At 46.9% G+C, this 19,920-nt stretch overlaps 1 protein-coding gene across 2 annotated transcripts in view; it reads right to left on the bottom strand.

Moving 5' to 3' along the window:
* COL26A1 (collagen type XXVI alpha 1 chain) overlaps positions 1–19,920 on the bottom strand; it is a 168,528-nt gene that overhangs the window by 30,010 nt on the left and 118,598 nt on the right. For both annotated transcript variants that reach the window (XM_053961317.1, XM_053961318.1), the window contains exons 4-5: positions 12,701–12,762; positions 1,211–1,364 (exon numbers count right to left, since the gene is read on the bottom strand). In XM_053961317.1, the coding sequence (XP_053817292.1) occupies positions 1,211–1,364; positions 12,701–12,762 (216 nt within the window). The remainder of the gene's footprint in view (positions 1–1,210; positions 1,365–12,700; positions 12,763–19,920) is intronic.

The raw sequence follows: 19,920 nt of genomic DNA, 5'->3' as shown, positions 1-19,920 counted from the left end.
TCTGTGGCCAGCAGGACATGAGCACGTGTGAGGAGCCTCCACGAGGACAGGACTTGGTGAGGAAGGCCCAGAGTCACCAGCATTTTGCTGGGCTGACTTTGGTGCAGAGACACTGCCACAGCAAAAATAAATGACATGGAAAAGGCAGAATGAGCATATAATGGACACTGGGGAAACTGCTCTAATTCAGTTCCTGGCAGCTGTGGCTGTGGTTCTGAGAACACTTTGCAGAACATATTGTTAGTGAGGCTCCCTCCATGTTGTGGCATCATGACAAATCATAAACAGGGACGACATCTGGACTGTTTTGGTCGCTCCAAGTCTGCTGCAGTCAGGAAGGGCTGCCATAATAAACTGCTCAGGCCAAAAAAATGGAAAAAAAAAAGAAAAAGAAGAAGAAAAAAGCAAAGTAGGCCCTAAAGAATAAAGAACTGCTCTGGGAGCAAGCAAAGCAACAGACAGACAGGGCTTTGGAAGCAGAGAGCAGGGATCTTGAAAAAAGATGCCAAGGTCAAGAAAATTCAATGTGTGGGGATCTGTCTGGCCAAGTGGGCTCGGAGGGAGACTTTCTTATAAGTGTATTTTTTTTTCATGCCACAAGAGGGATCATAAAACAGCCCATTGTGTTTATGGCAAATTTAGAAAATATAAAGCAGACTGCAACTGATGCTGCTATTCATGGGAAAGTTTTTTGTCCTAATAAAACCAAGAATGACCCATGCAGCCCATTCCTCTACCCCCAGCACTGCTCCCAGACTGGGAAATGCTGCATTTGGTGCTCAGTAGGTAAGCAGGAACTGTCCCACTGTGATCCCGATGGCTCTCTGGAGTTTCCTCAGGAATGTTTCCATGTGTCCAAGCCTCAAAATCCACAACCTTTGGATTTAAAACAAGCCCACTGAAACACACAGTGGCCCTGCTGGGGTTAACAGAACTCGAACAGACCCAAATTCAGCTCCCAGCAGATGTTTGTGCCAACAGAAATCGTGGCTGCCACAGGCCACCACGGCTGGAAAAATGCAGCTTCAGTGGATTTCTGCCAAGGACATCCCTGCTCTGCTCTGGCTGAACTCAGGGAAGGGCAGAGACCTCCCAACCCCTCTCCTCTGCAGCTCCCAAGGATAGAGCAGACCCAGACTCCTTTTTAGCTCCCCCCAAAGGCGTGGTGTCTGTAGGATGGGTGATTTGGTGAAGAGCAGGCCAGGCTTACCAGCAGACCCCACGGTTTTCCTGAGGACAGTGCCGGGGTTCAGCAGGGGAAAGGCGTCGGGCAGCAGCTCCTCGTACCACGTGGCCGTGGTGCCCGTGATGGGCAGGTTGTTCTCCAGGGCTGGGCTCCTCTCTGCAGCCTCCAGCAGCAGGATCTGCACAGGGACATGGGCAACACACACAGGTCAGCTGGCTCTCACAGCGAGGGGCTCACAAGCACAGAGTTGTGGGTTGTCTTAGGCTGGAAATGGGAGTGTGTGTTCTGTCCCCATCTGTCAGAGCTGGGCCAGTTCTCTGCTGTTCACTGGGCAGTTTTCTTTATCTCTCCCACAGCCAATCCTCCCTCCAGGAGATCTCTCCTGTTCATGGCCATTGAGTGTCCCTGCATGGCTGAGAAAATTCCAGCATCCCATGGGGAGAGGCTCTGCCCAGGGGAGGAGCCATGCTGAAGAGGTTTTACAGCGACTTCTGTGAGCCAGAGAGGTTTGATAAGAGGATCCACGTTTGATCAGAGGATCCATGTTTACCCCTGAAAGAATTTTCTACCAAGGTCGTTGACACAGAAACCAAGAAAGAAAGAAGGATAAATAAGAGGAACCTGCAGCTGCCTGTTCCAATGAGCACTTTGTCTTTCGTGACCAATGAGTGAAGTGTAAACTTAGGAGTTTTGTAAGAACGTATAAAAAGCATGCATGCTATAAAAAAACACAGTTTGAAGCCTTCTGGAAATGGAGTGTGCCTTTGTATTGTCTCTGTCTCAACTACGACAGAGCCAAGCATTCCTACCTGGATACAATCTGATTTTGGGAACACCACAGCAGCCTTTGCCCACTGCATTCCCAGAGGAGCAGCTTTCTGCCCCACTGCATTCCCACAGGAGCAGCTTTCTGCCCCACTGCATTCCCAGAGGGAGCCCAGGCCCATCCACAGCAGCCCTGGAGCTTCAGAGGAAAACTCCAGCCTTGTCCAGGATCCTGCTCCAGCAGAAGCACAGCTGGCACTGCAGGAGGGCTGAGCCCCCATGGAATGGCACTGCTGCCACACCCTGACCCACAGCCTGCCAGGGCCTGCTCTCACTCTGGCACTGGTTTGTTTTCTTTTGTACTATTGCATTTGTATTTTTAATTTTCCTAGTAAAGAACTGTTATTGCTATTCCCACATCTTTGCCTGAGAGCCCCTTAATGTCAAAATTATAATAATTCAGAGGGAAGGAGGTTACATTTTCATTTCAAGGGAGGCTCCTGCCTTCTTTAGCAAACACCTGCGTTTTCAAACCAAGACATGGGTTCAGCCCCCACATGGGCCCTTCACTTAAGAGTTGGACTGGATGGTCCTTGTGGGTCCCTTCCAACTCAGAATATTCTGTGATCTGTGACCTGGATGATTTCAGAAATGGTCTCAGTTCCTGAGGAGGTCCTAAAACTCCTCATCTTGCCAGACAGGGCTGGGGACAACTCTGCTCACAGACTATGGGATTTTGGCATAAAAGCTTGATTGGTTTTAGGAATCATCAATTAGCTAGGAAGCTGCTGTGTTAATTGTGTGTCCCACACACACACTCCTTGGGGAGGACTCCACTGCCTCCAGAGGGACTCAGCCTCACGTGGGATTGTGGCCCTGGTGAAAAACATGAGACCAGGGGCTGAAGCTGCTGTCAGGGACACAGCATTTCCCTGGTGTTCAAACCAGAGCCAGAAAATCAGAAATTACTGACAGCTGGCATGAAGTGAAGGGCTGTACCTGAAAGCCCAGGGTAGCAAACCAAGGACAAGTACTGGTTGTAAAAGCACAAATATCAACCGAATTAAAGATGATGGAGGAGATGAAGCTTTTAAAGAGTTGAAGTACTTTAACTCTAAAGCAAATTAAAAAAAATAAAGTATTTACTCAAGCAGCTCTGCTTAGAAGCAATAGGATATTATTAAAACTCACAGCTGTTTCTAGGGCTTGCAAACACACAACCTTCAGACAAACCCACATCCCAACAGGCATCCCTGAGGTGTTTGGGCCATTTACAACCTTCTCTCCTTGGCAAAGTGACCCCACGTTCCCCATGTGATCCAGGCTGTCCATCAGGCTCTGCTCCCTGCCCACTGGTAGCCTCTATGAAACTGGGAGTTGGTCTCTAACATGGGAACATTTTTCTAGGCATGTAACACTGAGGTTTGTTACAGCATCATCTTTTCCTGTTTGAAAACCACCTAAGCAATACTAATTTAGGGATAAGGGAAATAAAAGGGAATATGGCTCAAACTTTCCATTAAATCCCTAGAAGTTTCAGCCTTTACACACTGTGTTGTCTTTACATAATGAAGTCACACTGCAATTATAAATGAGAGTGACTTGGCTCCACTTGTTTGTTTTTAACTTGCAATTATTACAAGGTTTATCACTTCTTTATTGCAAGGCCTGGTGAGAGCCAGCACTGCAGCAGTGCCAGGAATGATGAACTTCCTGCAGAATGTACTGGCCTGATGGGGGTGAATCAGAAACTAATTAAACTGGGAGCTGGGTTAAGTGCAAGGGAACTGAACCTCACTCTTGCAAACAAGCAAAATTCTTCCATTATTGCAAAGATCTTTATTTACAGATCCAGAGTCCTGCTTTCTGAGTACAGCAAAAAGAGTAAGGTCATGATGCTTTTCTTCACCAGGTTTGACTGATGCCAGGGAGGAAGGAATCAGTTCCATCTGCCTTTTGCACTCTGTGCTCCTATCCAATGATTTATTCATCAGACTTTCCAGGAAACGTGTTATCAGTTCAACAAACACTTTAGCATGTGCCTTACCATAACTGTGCTTAACTCCCACTGCCATGGGACTCAAGTGTGAGCTGAAGACCTTTTCTGCATCACTTTATATTATTTATTATATCATCCTTTTACTTCCCCAGCAAACATCTGGATGCTGCCAAAATGTGCTCGGGTAGAGAGGCAGAGTAACCCTGGAGGTGGCAAATTAGAAGGGCTGCAGCCAGGGCAGGGCTGGGATGCTCCTGCTGTGAGGAAGGGGCACACAGAGGCTGTGTTGGCCAGTGTTGTGCAGAGCTGTGGGAACAGGGATATGAAATCACTGCAGCCATGGTCAGGGCCCAGCAAACCCCAGGGGCCCGTGGCCCTCGCGGGCGGCGCGAGCACGGCTCTGCCCAAGGTCGCATCTGGAGTGCAACGGCTCCAAATCATTTTTATGGGTGATAATAAAAATGTGTTACCACATAATCAACACAAAACAGTGGCAACGGTATCCTTTTCATTAAAACAACATGTTTTAAATGAGCACTCTGCTGATAAATGCTGTAAAAGCTGCAAAGCCATGCACAGGATAATCCAGCATGCACTGTTATAAATTGACTATATATACTTTGCAGTCATTAAGGCTCAAACCATAGTAACAAGTTTATTTTCCCTGGGCACGAAATGATACAGGTCAGGAAGTCTCCAGACTTGAAATTGCTGAGAAATTCTAGTTTTTATGATTAGGACTGAAGAAATGCCCAAAAGAAATAAAGCAGAAAGAGGAGAGCTCTCACATCCGTGAGATCCACAGAGCCAAGCTAAAGAAGGAGAAGCACAAGGGATTTAGTCACATTCAAAAATCTCAAACTACACACAGCTCTTTCAACAAGGAGTGTCCTCTCACAGCTCACACAGCACAGAGCACAAACGGGCTCCTTACACATTATTGCAATAGCACTGGAGCCATTCATCCACTTTCTGTCACGTTCTGTTTTTCTTAAGGCTGCCATTGCTGTAGTCAGGGGACTCAAGGAGAATTCCCACTTTCATTAAACAAAAAAAAAAAAAGAAAGTTTTGAGCCCTCTGAGTAAACTGCTGGAAAATGATACCACAGAGGCTCACAGCCAGAAAGAAAATTAGCAAAATGTGCAGTGTATTAAAGTCTCACTACTAAAATCTTAGGATTTTCTAGTCAATAGGGTTGAGGTAGAGAGGGGGATAACATCAAGGGGAGAATGTGTGGTTTTCACAGGGAATCCTCATTGCCAGCAGTGCCCACCTGTGCTGCTGCTACAACTTCCAACACAATAGTTCTGCCTCCATGAAGAATGGAGGCAGAAAACATCCTCATGCCACCAGATAAATGAAATATGTCTTGCAGCCCTGGACGATGTCACTCACCAGCCAACCAGGGAAGGCAGAGAGGAGGGCAGTGTTTGGTGCCTGTGGTGCCAGGACAGCAGATCCCTGCAGGACACAAAAAGCCCTCTCCTCCCCACCTTGCAATGTGCAGTCTGAGTTGAAGGACAGCCTCAACTCAGCAAAACACTCAAACTTTTGTCTTTCTGCACGTATGGAAGGAAAAACTCAAATCAACCTAAACGGCCATGCTGAACTGGAGCCTCTGGCAAGAGAGGGTTTGTCTCTGGCTCAGACCCCATGGTCAGACACAGCTGAGCTGGGTCAGGAGGGTGGAAGGGACTGAAACGGGGCCAGCTCTGCTGCCAGCAGCAGCCTCAGGAGCCGCTCAGAACGTGGGGACCATCCTGCCCTGGGCAGGGCTCAGGGCCAGCACCAGAGGCTGTAGGGTCACCCCGGGGCTCCCAGGGCAGGCTCTGGCTCCTGCTCCACTCCCAGGGCTCCAAGCCTGGCTGTGGATCCCGCTCCGCTCCCGGCCCTCCGTTGTGTGCCTGGAGCTCAGTCCCAGCTTACTCAACCCACCTCCTCCTTTTCCATTTGCCAGCATAAACTTTCTCAACTTCAGACAAATACCACATTTCTTGCGTCAGATCAAAAGCTCAGGCCAGGGACAATGGAAATGGGAGGACGGTTTTCATCTTCTTGAGATGTTCGGTGTCAGAGAATGTTTTTTGGCTTTCCAGAACCCTGTTTTTGTTGTTCCCACTCATCAAAAAAAGATTTCACAAAGGCAGCCTCCTCCCATCATCTGTCCTCTGCTCACATTCCTGATGTCCTGTAACTAGGTAGGTGTTAGAAACAAGGGAAGAGCAGCTAGGCTTCCAAAGATTTAAAAGTTGATATGACAGGGCTCAGAATGCTTTTTTCTTTGGATAAAAATCCAGATGGATATTATTAATTAATAAACAGGGGATATTTGGTCTCTTGAAGCATCGGTGGAATTAACTCCCTTCCATCCCTCTCTAAAGAGGAGGAAAAGAAACTGCATGAATCCAGCTCATCAGCTAAAAATTCCAGTGTAAAGTAAGATTCCCTTGATCTTGTAGAGACACAAGCTGATTGATAATGGTAAATTACATAACTTGTTGGACAGATCTTTCATCATAGCAAATTATTTGGCAATATAAGAGTTTTTTAATCAGTCATCAAGACAGATCTAAACAGGGAGTGTGACAAAATGTGATGTGGAAGGTCCCTCTCTCATAGCAATGTGGGACCTGTGAACACAAGGCTCCAGCACAGACACAAGTGCTTGGTTTCAAAAGCCAAAAGACATCCAGTAAATGTCCACCAACATCTGAGGAACTGGGTGCCCAGAGAATCTGGGTGACTTCAAACTTCCAACATCTTAGAGGCTTTGGCCAAAGGGACAAGATAATAAGTGCATGGAAGAGTTGTTGTTGCACTGATAAATCATGGGGGGAGCAGTAGCTGATGTCATTGTAGTGACTCAGTGCAGAGCAAAAGGTTTGTGTCATCAGATAATGTGAGGTTTGTGTCATCAGATAATGCATGGAAGACAGAAACATGGACCAAAGACTTCTGTCAGGTACTTCTGTCAGAACTTCTATCACAGTTCTTGTTCTTTCTACAAAGAGAGCTACCAGTTTTCCAAAATCAGGATGGAAAATGCAACTCGTTCCTCAGCAGGTACCTTCTGGAGGGGAATCAGGGCAGAAGGACACAAAAGCCCAGCTGCCCTCCCAGTTCAGATGAAACACAGGCACTGTTCAGCTGCTCCTCAGACCCTCGAGGCTTTGCTCGAGAGAAGAGCTGGAGGGAAGGATTGGCTGTGCTCCTGCGAGGCGCTGGGGAGATCCTCTGAATGTGCTCACAGTGGGATTTACTCTGCTGCTGAGGCCCCCAGGCTGCCACAGCTGGCACCCCAAAGAGCCAGATGTGGAGAGGATCCAGCAATGCCCAGTACACAAAGCACACAAGGGAGCTCAGAGTGAAATCAGATTTGCTGTTCCTGTAAAACATCAGATAAAAATACATGGGAGCTATAACCTTCCACCCTCAAAATCACATCATTCCTCTGCCCCAGGTATTCCTGAGGCCTGCTGGGGATGTAGGAGTGCCAGGGATGTCTTGAGCAAGTACCTCCTGTGCCCAGCAAAGCCTTTGGGATCAGCTCTGCTTCCCCCAGGTGAGGAGGGATCACAGCTCAGGGATTCTCCTCAACCAGGCTCAGATGCCTCGTGTGCTCTTCTCCTCCACAGAGCTCTAAAAGCTGCTGGGAGAGAGCAGAATGAGGGAAAAGATGAGGAGATTGGGCCTTTCCTGGCTCACCTCGGTGCAAGTTGAAAGAAAAAGGACCCAAAGTCGTTTTTATCTCACAGTGGTACTTTACTTATGAAGCTCCCATAGAATTTCTGATTACAATCAAGTGGAAATTCAAATGTTTGGACACCAAATTACAAAAGGATCTGAGCACATCCCTTGGGCTCCTCACACACCTCCCTTGACAAAACCTACTGTTTGTCCACAAATGTGTTTCTCTTAAAAAATCAAAGCTTGCAAACAGTGTTCCCAGGTCTTAAACACACCAAAAGTATCTCCTCATGCAGACACAGGATTTGCTTGGCAAACTCGAGTTGTGTGTCAGGAAAAGAGAATTTTGCAAAGTTATTTTATGAAAATATTAAATCCATTTGACTAAAAATGCCAAACTTGTAACTAAAAGACTTTGTGGGAGGGAATGGTGGATGAGGAGGCCTTTGCAGTCTTTTTGTTGTTCTGGCAAACGATTTACAGCATTGGCCAAACACAAGGAACAGTCTTGGGGGACAGAGTGCTCCTCCAATCCAACAGTGATAAGAAATAAGGTCCAAAAATTGCTAGACTTTAGGAGGAAAGGATTTGAACCATCATTCTGAAAGACAGCAGGATGCCCAAATGAGAGAAGGGTCAGTACCCAAACAGCCTCATCATCAGGATTATTGCAGAGCAGCTAAAAAGCAAGAGATGGATGCAAAGTTACACAAAATTCAGTTTGCCCACCCATGGTTCCTCCTTGTAAGAATCAGTTAGGAGGTTGCATTTTATTCTTAGGGATATTTGAGTCATTAACTGACTCACAAAAACTCAGCGTTAAATTAGAAATTTTACAGGGATTGATTCCACGTTGTTACTGCTACCAGAAACCAGCCAGTTTTTATATAGCTACCTGTGAAACAACCCAAATTCTCCTTAAATTCAATGTACTGCTGGAGCTGGAGGAACAGATTCTGCACAGAGCCATTAGGAAACCTTAGAGAATAATAATAATAATAATAATAATAATAATAATAATAATAATAATAATGATAATATTTAAAATAGTAATAATAAGTAAGACACCTTCCTGTTCAGAAAGGAAAGGAAATACCTGCTCATAGCTATCACATACAGAACATGGAAAATCCATGGAAGTCCTTGAAGTATCAAGCAACTGTTCATGTCCACCCTGCAGAGCCAGCAGCAGCCTCACAGCCAAGCAGTTCTGGTTCCTCTCCCAGTCTCTCTGCCATGTCACAGCACCGTGAAACATTTGCTATCTTCCAAATATTTCCCCCCTACAGCAGGGAATTGTTTTATTGTCTATCAGAGAAAGACAAAACCCATAAAACATCCCAGACAGCTGCCAATATTTCATGTAACTGCCTGGGAGAAGAGGGAAATACAAAGACATTTCATACAATGATCACATTAAAACTCCAAGTAATGATGTTTTACCATCCAAAGACATGAGTATTGAAGGTGCTGTTGGTAATCTCTCCTAAATAAATGGGCTGATTTCAGAAAAATAGCAACGAATCAATCAAATTCTGTGCACTGTACAAAGATTTTCTTTAAAACCTTTCCGAATCTTCTGTGTGGGGAATCACATTACAGGGGCTGTTTTCATGCAAAAGCTATGCATGTCATTTATCAATCACACAATGAATCAATCAGACACTGGATATGTAATGCTATCTCCAGGCATTAAAGCTGTAAGTGAAATGCCACGAGCTTCACAAGAGCTGTGTCAGGAGATAAGGCTGGCTTAGATCAGCTCAGATCAAGCACTGCACTCCAACTCCAGCCCAAACCTGGGATTAATACTGTGCTGCCCAGAGCTCTGTGGTGGTGCTTACTTAGAGAAACTGGGCCAGAAAAATGAGCAGGAACTTGTGTGCAGCTGCCTGCAGCCCTGCCAGCCCTGCCTGCAAATCTGCCATCCCCACTTGCATCCCTGCCTGCAGCCCTGCCTGCCCTGGGCAGTGCTCTCCCTCCTGAGGTTGGTCTGGGCTCAGTCCTGTGACACAGGAGGGCAACACCAGGCTCAGGAAATTCAGAAAGGGCTGAACACATCTCCCACTAAGGGGTTGTGCTGGCTTAAGTGAAACCTTTGCTATGAAATAAAAGCAGGGTTTGCTCTTTGTGAAACCTTTGCTATGAAATAGAAGCAGGATTTGCTCTTTGTGAAACCTTTGCTATGAAATAGAAGCAGGGTTTGCTCTTTGTGAAACCTTTGCTGTGAAACAGAAGCAGGGTTTGCTCTGCTGTCCCACCAACGAGGCTCCCGTGGGGTCAGGGGTGTTGTGGGGGTGTGAACTAAGATGTCACAGGAGAGAAAAAAGGGTTGGCATACTGGGGCTTGGGGAGGGGGTACTTTTCTTTCAGTCTACACCATTTTTTGTCCTGGAGCCCAGGATGGTCACCATCCTCCCTGGCATAGGTCCTGTGCTCTGTGGATTTCCAGCTCAGCACCATCAATCAAGCTCTCAGACCTCTGGCACTCTGTGGGTCTGGCGAGCACATCAGCTCCATCCTGGGGAGACAGTGTGGTAGCTGGAAACAGGAGATGAGGATGGAACCTGATTCCATCTGCCTTCACCTCCCTCCCTGCAGAAACACCTCCTACAGGCACAAGGCCATCCTAGAGCAGCACAGGAAGGAGTGAGGCACGTGAAGAGTTGGTTCTGCTGCAGCTGAGCCATGGCTCAGCCTCTCTCCTCCCCAAGGGCAATAAAAGCTCTGGTCCCTAATGAGTCATTTTTCATTCCATTTGCTCTGTGTTTATTTTTGCTTCTCACCTTCTGATCCAACTCTCATATTACTAAAATCAGAGGGTTACTTTTATTACCTCATTTGGACACTGATCTTACAGTTTGGATGAACCAGCTCACCCTTGTAATAGGAAAGATGAGACCATTGCTGGTTATATCCCTATTTTTAGGGCGCTGCTATAAAAGCTGAAGAGGAGGGGGGAAAGGAGAAGCCTCAGGCTGGTCTTTCCCACTGCCATCCTCTGAACTCACCTTGGTCATTCTGGGCTGAAATTCAAAAGAGCAAAAGTAGCAACGTGTCTCAACTTCAGCTCCCTCCAGAGGGAGCAGCCCTGTGGCAGGAAAATCCAGCTCTGCTCATGGGGAAAATGAAATTCCACATCTGCCTTTGCAGAACAAACCTGCAAAAATCCAGTGGGAAACAGCCTCTGGCACTGGCAGAGATGTGTGTGCCCATCCCATCCTTCCTGTGCTCCTCAAAACAGCTTCAGGTTGTTGTGGTGAAATGAGACATTACAAGAAGGACAGCTGAGAGACAACTTCACATCCAGATCATCCAGCAAAACAGCAATCTGCCTCTAAAATCCAGAGCAGGAATGCAGACACCACCAAACAAACATAAGCACCTTTTAAATGATTTTGAATAAGAACTGAGTTCATTAGATTGCTACAGAGATCAAACTGAACTTAAATTAACCTTGAGAAAAGGGGGAATCAGCATATTTCTCCTGTGTACAGCACCAGCAGTCGTGTACTGTTGCTTCATTCTCTGTTTCATTACTACAGTCAATTATTGCAAAGCATCCACAGCTTTTTAAACAAAGTGGAAGCCAAAAGATTGATAAGGACCTTGCTGGGCTGTGCTGCAGAAGGTCTCCTTGCAGACACATGGTCTTTAGTACTTCAAAAAGGAAGGCAATAACTCATTTTTCTACGTAAAAATGAACCCTTTTGATGAGCCTTGCTCCCAGCTTGGGTCTGTGTGGGAACAGAGGGAAGTCAGGAGGAAAACCATCACAGCAACAGCACCAACTGCCCGACTGCAGCACTAAATCAGACACAGCACGCTCTGCCTGACTTCCCAAAGGGGCTTGGGCAGGTAGAACCTCCTTCCCCCTCCCCAAAGTCCTGCCAGGCTCCAGCTGAGGCTGCCATCAGTCTTTACACGTTGTTACCCACACAAGAGCTGAGCAGCACAAGCCAGCAGAGTGGGGAGTGATGTCAGGGCAGTCTCTGCTTGTCCTTTTCCAGGGAGCCAGACAAGAAAGGTACAGCTGGCCACAGCCTGGGAGGGAAGGGCTGATCCACATCTCCCTGAGGCCAGGCCTGGGGCTCACTTGCATTCAGGACTGCACACACAGGGGTCACTCAGCAGCCCCTCTGCCCTGCCCTGCCCGAGGACCCCCACTGCCAGCCCCTGCTGCTCAGACAAACAGCCCAGCTCCCTTTTGTCCTTTGCACTACACCAGTTGTTTCCACTGGAACAATCCTGTTCCCCAGAACTTCATTCCCCCCACCCCTTCACTTTCCTGTAGTGAAATATAACTGTGAAGGCTTTGAGGAGGCTCCAGACTTCATTTCAGCACAAACAATTCCCAAATTACCATAATATCATGTACTGGCCTCAAAAACACCACACAACCACCACCTCCCTCCACAAAGGTTTCTCCCTAAATTCTTTTATGTCATTGATAAGCATCAGTTGATGAATAATAACAGCAGTAAATGCCTTAAAGGGACCAAAGCATGATAAGTAGCAGCCAGGAGTGGGCTGTCACAGGAGGGACCACAGATCAAAGGGGAATGCTGACTCAGCTGCTTTGTTGCTAGACTGGAACAATTTATCTGAATCCCAGTAGGTAGAAATTAAAACTATTTGTAGGAAAAAACCAAACCTCCACAATGTGAAGGTCTCCCCCTAATATTTGTCTCCACTAAACCATGCATGAGAGCCTCCCATCCTTCAGAAAAAGGATAAAAAAGCAGGACTGGATTGCACTTGAAGAAATACAGCAGAGCAGAGGGAGGGCAGGTGTGACAGGCAAACAGGGACAAATAAACATGATGGCAATACTTGGCAAGGTATTTCTGAGGTCTGAGCATTATTTAGGATGCAGCCACATGGGAAGGGGAAGGGAAGGAGCAGGGCTAGAGGCAAACAGTGCCTCATTTTCTGGGGCAGAGCCACTGCCATGGAGAGAGGAAGAGGCACCTGATCTCTCCAAGCCTGCCAACTCGATGTGTTTTTCACCAGAAACTCTTGGAGATTTTGGTGGAACAGGAGAATAAAGGCAGCTCCTTACCTTGGCCTCCAGCGTGTTCAGCCTCTCGGTCATGTCAGCGAGCCTGGTGCAGTTCATGCATTCTAGAGAGAACAAAACACAGTGATGTCACACTGCCAGCTGCTCTGTGGCTCACCCACGGCTTCAGGCTGATCCCTCTGATCCAAGGCACATGGAAAAGTGAGTCAAGATCAGTTATGGGGCAAAATGAATATTCAAATCCACTGCACAGGTCACCAGCCACAGCCACATTACATGAACCTTGTTTGGGGATGTTTAGTGGGGCAGAGTGTGAAAATAAGTGCCCAAAATGCAGAAGGCAGATGAAATAAAGATCAGTTTTAAGACTTTTCATGCTGCCAACCAGCATGACCTGCTGTCATAGGCAGAGACACGTGTCCTGCAACTGGTGCAGGCTGGCGTGGCACCTGCTCCCACCTCACAGGACACCAGGCTGCACAACCTCCACTCCCTTTAATACTCTCCCCTCTACTATTTTCCTCTTAAGATACCAAGGAAAGCAATGAATGCACAAAATGCCCATCTCTGTGGAGTCCTGCTCCATCCCTGGGCTCCCAGGGATGTTACCACTCCCAGACAAATGAGACACAGCATCCATCTCAGTGACAGCCTCAAAATCCAAGGCAGATCCGAGGGCTGATGCAGCCCAGAGCTGCAGCACGAAGTGGTTTCCATCCCACTTTGCTGCAGGGGAGCAGCAGACAGTGAGCAGCCACAAAGGAGTCCTGACAGGAGGCCTCAGCGAGAGCAAACAGTGCCAGAACGAGCTCTGAGTGCAGGTTAAAGTGATTGCTCCCTCCAAAGGACATTCCTTATCTAAACACAAGGCCTGCTGCTTTACCTCTGGTTTCATCTCAGCAATTTTGAAGTGAGTGAAGGAGGATAGAGCCCTGAACAGAGATTTAATCAACAAGGTGCTTTCCCAGTGCTTTGCAGCAGAGTGGAACTGCCCACTCCCAGCTCTCAGAGAAGCTTTCAATGCTGGACCCCTCACCTCTCATGACTCAAAAAGGGAGAATTATTTACAGCATAGAGCATTTCAGAGGATAAACCATCCATATATTCAGGTGATGAATCACAGCTCACGTCCCATAGAGCAGAAGCACATCTCTGTGTGTGTTTTATGCTCCTTAAGGGCCTGTTTGCATTGACTGGCCGTGGAAGTATTGAACTCTGGTGCTTCCATAGGGCTGGGAATGTTGTCCTGTAGTTCCTGAGCCCCTAACAGACTGCTCAGGTGCAGCTGAGGCTGCAATGATGCAGAGGATGGTGGGGAAACCCAAAGCTTCCCTATGGCAAGGAATGGGTGGATTTTGGCCTGAGTGAACACCCCAACACCTGGGCTCTGCTGTCCCCCCTAACAAGCTTTGTCCCCTGTTGCACAAGGCCCCCAAGGGACCTCTGCAGTCTCCAGCCCCAGACACTTGCTGGCTTTGTGGAGCACATGGCATGCCCTGGTGGCTCTCAGCCACACAAAGATTTGAGTGCATGGCTTGGAAGAACAGGAAGCTGGGCTGTTCCACCCTGGTGATTTACAGGCTAAAAAGATTGTTTGAATGCTAACAGCAACCCACTGCATCCACTTTCCAAAGGAATTCTCACACTGGCCCTCTATGAGGAGCTGTGTAGCTTCCTAAAGGAGCCAGACATAGATTTTCCACTTCATAATACACAACATTTTGCAGCATGTGATGCTTCAGGAACACTCAGATGGAGGGATTTCCTCACAGGTCAATACTGATATGGGCTTTCTTTTACCAAACAGCAAATAACATTTGTTTCTTTTTATTTTCTGCAATAGATCTTGGGCAGTCTCTTTTGGCTTGAATTGACCCATGAACATGCAAGTGCCATAAGTGCACTGCCCTATGGGGAAGGAAATGGGTGAGCCTTGTTTGGTCTGGATCTGCTTGTGGTGTGTGAAACAGGGAGTTGGTTTCTGTATGTAACTGGCTTCAGGCTTTTGATCTTGCTCATCCCCACAGAAAGATAAGACTGAATAAATCCAATGCTCCCAGGAGCCAAAAGACACAGCAGATATGTTACAGAGCAAATAAAACACAGAGTCCTATTCTCACTTCTGCTGGCTTGCACATATTAGTAACTCCCACAGGTTTAGAGAGACTGACTTGAACTGCCTGAAAACCATCTCTGCATCTCTGAGATGGACCGACCACTTCAGGTCCCTCTGGAGAGCTCAGCTCACTAATGAAAGGTTTGTACCACCCCTGTGCACAGGGGTGAATCAGCCAGCTCCCCAGGGGAAGGACAGGTTTCAGGGACAGCACCAGTCCAGCAGCTCTCTCTGCTCTTGAAGACTGTCTCAAAGAGCCCTCTCAGGTGCATTTGCAACAGAAAAGGTTTGATTTAAATGGACAAAGTGAACCAGCAGTGTCACTGCATGTGATATTTGTACTAATATGATCTTCACGTCAGTGATGTTGAAACAGGCAGAAAAGGCAGCCTGGGTTAGAACGAGAACTACTTAAGTTCAATCTGGATTTGATCTCTGATCCCTTCTGTTGTGAAATGCCTGGAAACCCAGATCCACACCCAAGGTACTTAGACTGGGCCCAAAAGACATTTAAATAATCCAGAAAGTGGATATCCTCATGCAAAAGACCTTACTAAGGCAAGAGTCCTGCCAACAAATCCATGTGACATTTATTTATCTGACCAACAGGCAGACAAGGCTTCCAAAGGCAGAGATGAATGCTCAGGGCTGCAGTGTCAGACACTCCATTCCAAGCTCCCTCACACCACACCAGGGACTGTCCAGGGGCTGGGCTCCACAGCTGTCCTTGCAGAAAGGCTGAGAATGGTGGTGACAAATCAAGCTAATAAATATCTTCCCTAAACATGATGCACTGAAGTATTTAGTGTCTAATCTTGATGGCTGGTGGTTCCAAGGCCTGGGACTGCAAAGCTGAATTTTCTGATCAGGGTGGAAGCAATCTGTGCTATTTAAAAGAGCTTGAGAATCTCACATCATTATTTCTCATGTAACAAATATAACACTGGGGCAAATGCACACACTCTCTGACCTGGGACTGCAGAGCAGACGCTTTCCATATCTGCAGAAATCCATCACTTGTTGCTACACAGAACCACAGTTTATTTCTCTTCTATTCCTAGTTGGCAGATTTGTATTTTTCCAGCTAAACTCTGAGAAAGGAGTTGTGAATCCCAACCTCAAAACACATGGTAGGATTTGTTTTAGAAATATTCCAGCAGAGAGGAAAAATAATTGGGATAATGAACATGATACAGTACCAGCATATCCCATGACACCCAGTCTGTCTCCACGATGTCTCACAGTTACTGTCCCATCTCTCCCTTCCCATTGCTCCTTTCAGCTGGAATGTGACTGGAAGGATGGAAAATTCTAATGCAGAGGAGACGTGCAAGACTTCACATGCTGGAAAATTACAACCCAGGTACTCTGTACCAGCTGTGACCTCCTTAACCCTGACACAAAGGTTGATAGGTTCAACCCATCTTTGATTAAAAACAAGCCTCCAGTGCTGCAGCTTTGCCAACAGGCATCAGATCTGTGCCCAAGCTTCCAGTCTGGACACTGTGAGTGTCCTAAAGCAGTGAATGATGACTTCAAGTCCCTTGTTAACCTGGCACTCCTGCTTTGCATAATTTCATTATTAAATAGTTGCACACTTCAGCTTCTCAAGCCTGAAAGCCCCACAAGTCTTCAAACTCCTCACTCAAATCCTAAGAATAACAGCCTGATACCAGCAGGGCTCTAATGATTTCAGCACAGTTATCACAGGGGCACTGAGGGCAGTAAAAGAAGAACCAGCCCAGCTTTCACCATGGGGCCACAGGTCAGTTTTGTGTGAAAAGGCAAAGAAACCTCTTGGCACCTCTGCCCCATTTCTCAGCTCTGACAGCCCACACTCATTTGTACACCCAGAGTCTCTGCAGAATACTAAAAGAGCTTTTGGTTTCCCTACAGCCAGATGCTCAGTAGATATAAATTGCACAGCTCAACTGAAGTCAAGGGATCAAGGCTCTGTCTCTCTTTTTCTTGATGGATTGCTCCAAAATTTGTGTTTCAGAGGGGAGTCAGAGGAGGTGGTTTATAGCATAGGAAAGGGGAGAGAATTCTGGAATCACAAAGCCTTTGTTTAAACAAATAAAGTATTTGCAGCCAGTTTTTTTCAAGACCATATTTTGCTATTACAAGAAACTTCAACCTTGCAATGCAATGGGGCGTAGCACACAGGCAGGCTCAGGGACATGAGAATCACATCTGCAGCTCATGCTTCAACCTGCTCAGACTCCAAACAACACACTTCCCTCCTCCCAGGATCACTTTCCTTTCATCCACTGTTAGCTTAATGTAAAGGACCTGTAAAGGATCCAGGGTCAAAGGATTAAAAAGGACCAAATGTAACATATATGCAGAGAAACGAATTAAATACTTGACTTTTGTGACACAACTTGCCTGGCAGCTCTTCCCTCTCCATCTGACCTAGTCCAGCACTTCCATTGCATGGCCATGCACAGAGAAGACAGGCTGGGTGATCCCCAGGGCAGGGGAGCAAACCAGAGCTGCAAACAGCCCACGTTGGAGCACTGGGAAGGCAACAGCAGCTCCACAGAACTCAACACAACAGCTCTGAGTGTGCAGCAACTGCAGCATCAGCTCCTGCACCACCACAGCCACGGCACCGCCCTGACAGATCAGCGACACACAGCTCGAGAAGGTCCAGCTGGAAGAACATTTTGTCTGTCAAAGCAAGCAGGAGACCAGCTTTTCTCAGCAGACACTTTCCCCAGGACAAGTTCAGAGCAGTTTCTGAGCAAATCTGGAAGAACTCAGCTAAATTCACCCAGTCAACCATGTTTCTTTGCAAAGAGAGAAGGATGAACTCAAAACTCCCAAGGGAAATCGGAAGCACCATTGACTCGGTGAGCACCCAGGATCTCATGCACTGATGCTTTATTTGACACTCTTGAGAGAAACCACCAGACCACTGACCCCTCCATCCCCTTACTGCCACAGACATATGCACACTTTAGCCAGAAAAGGAACAGTGGCACAGGAGGAATTTCAAGTCAAATTCCACAGCAGAAATAGGAACACGGATCTTCTGTGCCTACCTAGGTGGCCCTCAGCTGGGGGACAGCCAGCCTGGGCTTGCATCTCCACCTCTCTTTAATTTGTCTGATTTGACCCTTCCAGCCTTTTTACATGGTTACTGAGTTTCCTTAAGTAGTTTATGTTCTGGCCCTTTGCAAAAGCTTTCGCCAGTGCTTGTGAAGGATAGCAGGCCCAAGCCATAAATCACAGCCAACCTGGGATCTGTTTTTTCAACACATTTCCTCTAATGAGAGTCAGATGTTGGCTAGATAGGCTTTATTAATTGTGCTTGTTTAGAACGGGCTGTGTGTGACCAGGGTTTGAGCACGTGAAAGGCAGAGGGCTGACAGCAGGCAGGGAGGGGATGGACACCTCTGTCACCCAGTAGCCTCTGGCCTGAGGAGCAAAGGCTCAGGAATCAAAGAGAGGGAAGGGCTCCGACCCTGGCCACAGCTCCAGTCCCAGTAAAGCCAGAGCAGGAGCTGTTTCTGCAAGGGGAAGCTCTCTGAGTTTTGTTTAGTGTAGGATCATTAAGGCTCCACTGCCCTGATATTTACCTGCTGTGTGCATTGTAAAACACAGAATCACAGAATATCCTGGGCTGGAAGTGACTCAAAGATCATCCAGCTCAACCCCTGGCCCTGCACAGACACCCCAACAATCCCACCCTGTGCACCCCTGGCAGCGCTGTCCAAACTCTCCTGGAGCTCTGGCAGCCTCGGGGCTGTGCCCATTCCCTGGGGAGCCTGGGCAGTGCCAGCACCCTCTGGGGGAAGAACCTCTCCCTGATATCCCTGACACAGCTCCAGGCCATTCCCTCAGATCCTGTCAGTGGTCACCAGAGAGAAGAGCTCAGTGTCTGCCCCTCCTCTTCCCCTTTTGACAAAGACAGTGGCAAGGGAAGGGCCCCACTGGGCAGGGGCTGTCCCAGCCCTGATGCTGGGACAGAAAGGCCAAGTCACCCAACCCAGGGAAGAGCTGTGCACTCAGTGCCTCTTCTTCCCAACACTTCCCATGTCCAGCTGCACCAAATCTGTGTTCTGGCCGACCTGCAAACATTGCAGGCTCCAGCCTGGCCACAGCCTCACCTTTCACCCTGCATTTACACACCATGTGCCCTTCTGTTCACTCAGGAGTGGGATTTGGTGATCCTTTGGGGTCCCTTCCTGCTCAGACCATTCTGTGATCCAGGTTCCACTCTGGGACTGGCAGAGCCCCATGACATCCTGGTCATCAGCACAATTAAAACATCTCACACATCAGGAACCTGGAGCTCAGAGAAACTTAAAGATGGTCTCCTTGATCATAGAGGGTTTGTTCTTTCCCACAGTTTTCACATCAGGATTTTGCAGGCTGGAATGTTTTATCTTCACCTGGAAATTGTGAGTTATTAGGTTGCCTATCAATATGAAACAGAACACCTCCAGAATATTTTTGCCTTTTTACCTTCATTCCAGATAATTCACCATCTCTGCTACAAGACCCCAATCACTGCCAAAATCCTCCCATTTGTAATGTCTCTCATATCTCTATTATAACAACCCTTACCCTTAACTTTACTGGCTATCTTTAAAAAGCAGCTCAGATTTCTTTTCTTATGAGAACTGCTATCTGATCCTTTTCCGCTTGTAAAGTGTTCATACTTCATTTTTGTGTCTACTTTCTTCTTTTCCTTCTTAAAGAGGAAAAGGCTTTTTTTTTTTTTTTGCATAAACAAACAATAAATGTTCTTTCATTATCGTGACATTCGGTGATTTTGAAATGTCTGCAAGAAAAAACTCAGCAAAACTGAGTGAAAAGAAAGTTTACCACAAAATGCAAGTTACTCCAAGTTGTTGAGTAAAAACTACTACTCAAGAAGCTACACAAAATTTGGTACATTGTTTCAAGTGAAAAAAAATAGGTGCAATTTTTAACAGTTTTGCAATATTATCTCTAGAGATTTTTCATACCCTCTGAATTAATTGTTTCAGCCTTAAGTTTTGAATAGTTTTTTTCAAATCTCACTTAAATTAAAAATAAATTAACAAATTAAATAGTCTTAAGTGAAAGTAAATGGTTTTGTTTGGGTCAAAAGAAACAATTCTGGTTGACCCAAAACCATATTTTGGTTATTACA

This window comes from Vidua chalybeata, chromosome 20 (genome assembly GCF_026979565.1).
Source record: "Vidua chalybeata isolate OUT-0048 chromosome 20, bVidCha1 merged haplotype, whole genome shotgun sequence".
NCBI classification, from domain to species: domain Eukaryota; kingdom Metazoa; phylum Chordata; class Aves; order Passeriformes; family Viduidae; genus Vidua; species Vidua chalybeata.
Note: the sequence above shows the minus strand (reverse complement) of the source record. Positions and strands in the feature narration are given on the sequence as shown.